We start from the raw sequence: 2,043 nt of genomic DNA on the forward strand, positions 1-2,043 counted from the left end.
ATCACTTTTGATGCCTAGTTAAACAGCTTTCAAGACAAGGAATTGAACTTTATGAAGCATGCTAAATTGATTACTGTCATCGTTCCTTCCTATAAATTATTTCAGGCACTTCCAAGAAAAAAAAAAAGGCAGGAAAAATGCCCCTTTTTCAGTATAATCAAGACTCGGCTGAATGGTTTGCAACACTGTGCAATTTGTTCATGCCGTGTACATACTAGTTTCCCAGCCATTTGAATACTCAGATGATGAATCATGATAGTACAGTTAAAAAAAAAAAAAAATATCAAGCAACGAATGCTATTTCACATTAGCTTCCCAACACAAAACATTTTCTTTTTCTGGGTGCTTCAGAGGGTTCTCTCCTTTTTTTCATAAAATCTGATATTTTTTATTTTTTCAGTACTGGCCACCAGCTCACAACTTAGGGGATGTGGGGAAGGGAAGATCCATCAATGTTACATAACATTACCTTGAACATCATACATGTTTCCAAATCAAGCAGCTGTCCAGATGATGTACCCATACCGTAAGCAGAAGAGGATGGGTTTCTATCTCAGGGCAGATAAAATGCGAAAGAAGTGGCTTGGAAGAAACTTTCTAAAGGTATTACTGTCTGGGTATTCAAATGTTTTTAAAGAATGGGAAATGAATTACTGAAAATGCACAAGGGGAAACAAGTAAATAATCACTTAGAATCCCTCAGTAATGTGTAAACCATGTAATAAAAAAATCAATGCCATCTACAGACCAATTCTTACTGCCCTCCTGGTTTTATTGCCACAGCATCCAGAGCAGATTAGATCCAGCCCAACAGATTGGTAGCACTAAAGGCCTCATGCATTGTGACCCTCTGACCCCGGTAGAAGAACAAGACAGATGGCAGCAGCTTCCTGGAAGCAGCAGCAGGCAGCCTTGCCTGCTACTCCTAAAAGCAGCATGACTCCTTTTCTGTTTGTTTGCATGGGTGATGCCACTCCCACTTGGGTTTATCTGCAGTCCAAAGAAATCAATTAGCTGTTTGCAAACAGAGGACACAGGGCTGCTTCCCTGGCCTAAGTTACCTCATGCAGCTTCTTTGTCACAGGGATTGGCTGTCTGCACATGTGCACAGGTGATCAGTGGGCCAGTGACTGAGATCCCACTCATTAGGACTTGAAAGTGGAGCTAAACCAGATATAGGGGGGAGCAACAGGAAAACAAGGGGCTTCAGACATGCTGCCGAAACCCTCCCCAACCCGGCCTGATCCTCTTCTCTCTCCCTCCCCCCTTGCTGCAGGAACTGGAGGAGCTGTAGGAAGTGGAGCTGCAGGGAGCCAGCCATGATTGCCACCGGAGGCCTCCTGAGGATCTCAGCCCGGAAACAGGACCCCCTGCGGCCTCCAAGCCAGGTGGCCAAGCGCAAGCACAAGGCCAAGAAGAAGCGCAAGAATGATGTGGTGGTGGTGAAGGGCAAGCTCAAGCTGTGCTCGCTCTCGGGACTCATTGCCCTCTGTGGCATCCTGGTGCTGCTGGTGGGCATCGCCCTGGCCGTGATGGGCTACTGGCCCAAGTCGAGCCTGCCTTACCGCCAGGGCAGCTTTGAGGGTGCCAGGGCCCTGCTGCCTCTGGGTAGTGCTGTCAAGAACCGCTCCCGGGAGTTAGCAGGCATACACTCTGACACCGCTGGGGATGACTCCTCGGGCAGTACCAGGAGACCCCCACCACCTCTTGACACTGCCTCTTCCTCCTCCTCGGCGGGCTTCCTCCTGCGCCTCTTCTCGGGCTACTTGCAGTCAGACAAACTCAAGGTGTTGGGCCCACTCATCATGGGCATCGGCATCTTCCTTTTCATCTGCGCCAATGCTGTACTGCATGAGAACCGGGACAAGAAGACCAAGGTCATTGACCTGCGGGACCTCTACTCCACCGTCATTGATGCCCACAGTCTGCGTGCCAAGGAGGTTGCTGGCACTGTTGTTGCCCCACCTGCCGCCCCAACACCACTCAATGGCTTTGTCAGCTACGCAGCACCCCGCGGTGCCTGGCCCCCTGTCCGCCGCCCCT

General features: G+C 49.7%; 1 protein-coding gene across 1 annotated transcript in view; it reads left to right on the forward strand.

Moving 5' to 3' along the window:
* Positions 1-1,031: 1,031 nt before the first annotated feature.
* The window catches only part of TMEM200C (transmembrane protein 200C), a 4,863-nt gene continuing 3,851 nt past the window's right edge, over positions 1,032-2,043 (forward strand). The window contains exon 1 of the mRNA XM_019518797.1: positions 1,032-2,023. Coding sequence (XP_019374342.1) covers positions 1,320-2,023 — 704 coding nt within the window. The 5' untranslated portion in view covers positions 1,032-1,319. The remainder of the gene's footprint in view (positions 2,024-2,043) is intronic.

This window comes from Gavialis gangeticus, unplaced genomic scaffold (genome assembly GCF_001723915.1).
Source record: "Gavialis gangeticus isolate Ggan-Ray unplaced genomic scaffold, GavGan_comp1, whole genome shotgun sequence".
In the NCBI taxonomy this organism is placed as follows: Eukaryota; Metazoa; Chordata; order Crocodylia; family Gavialidae; genus Gavialis; species Gavialis gangeticus.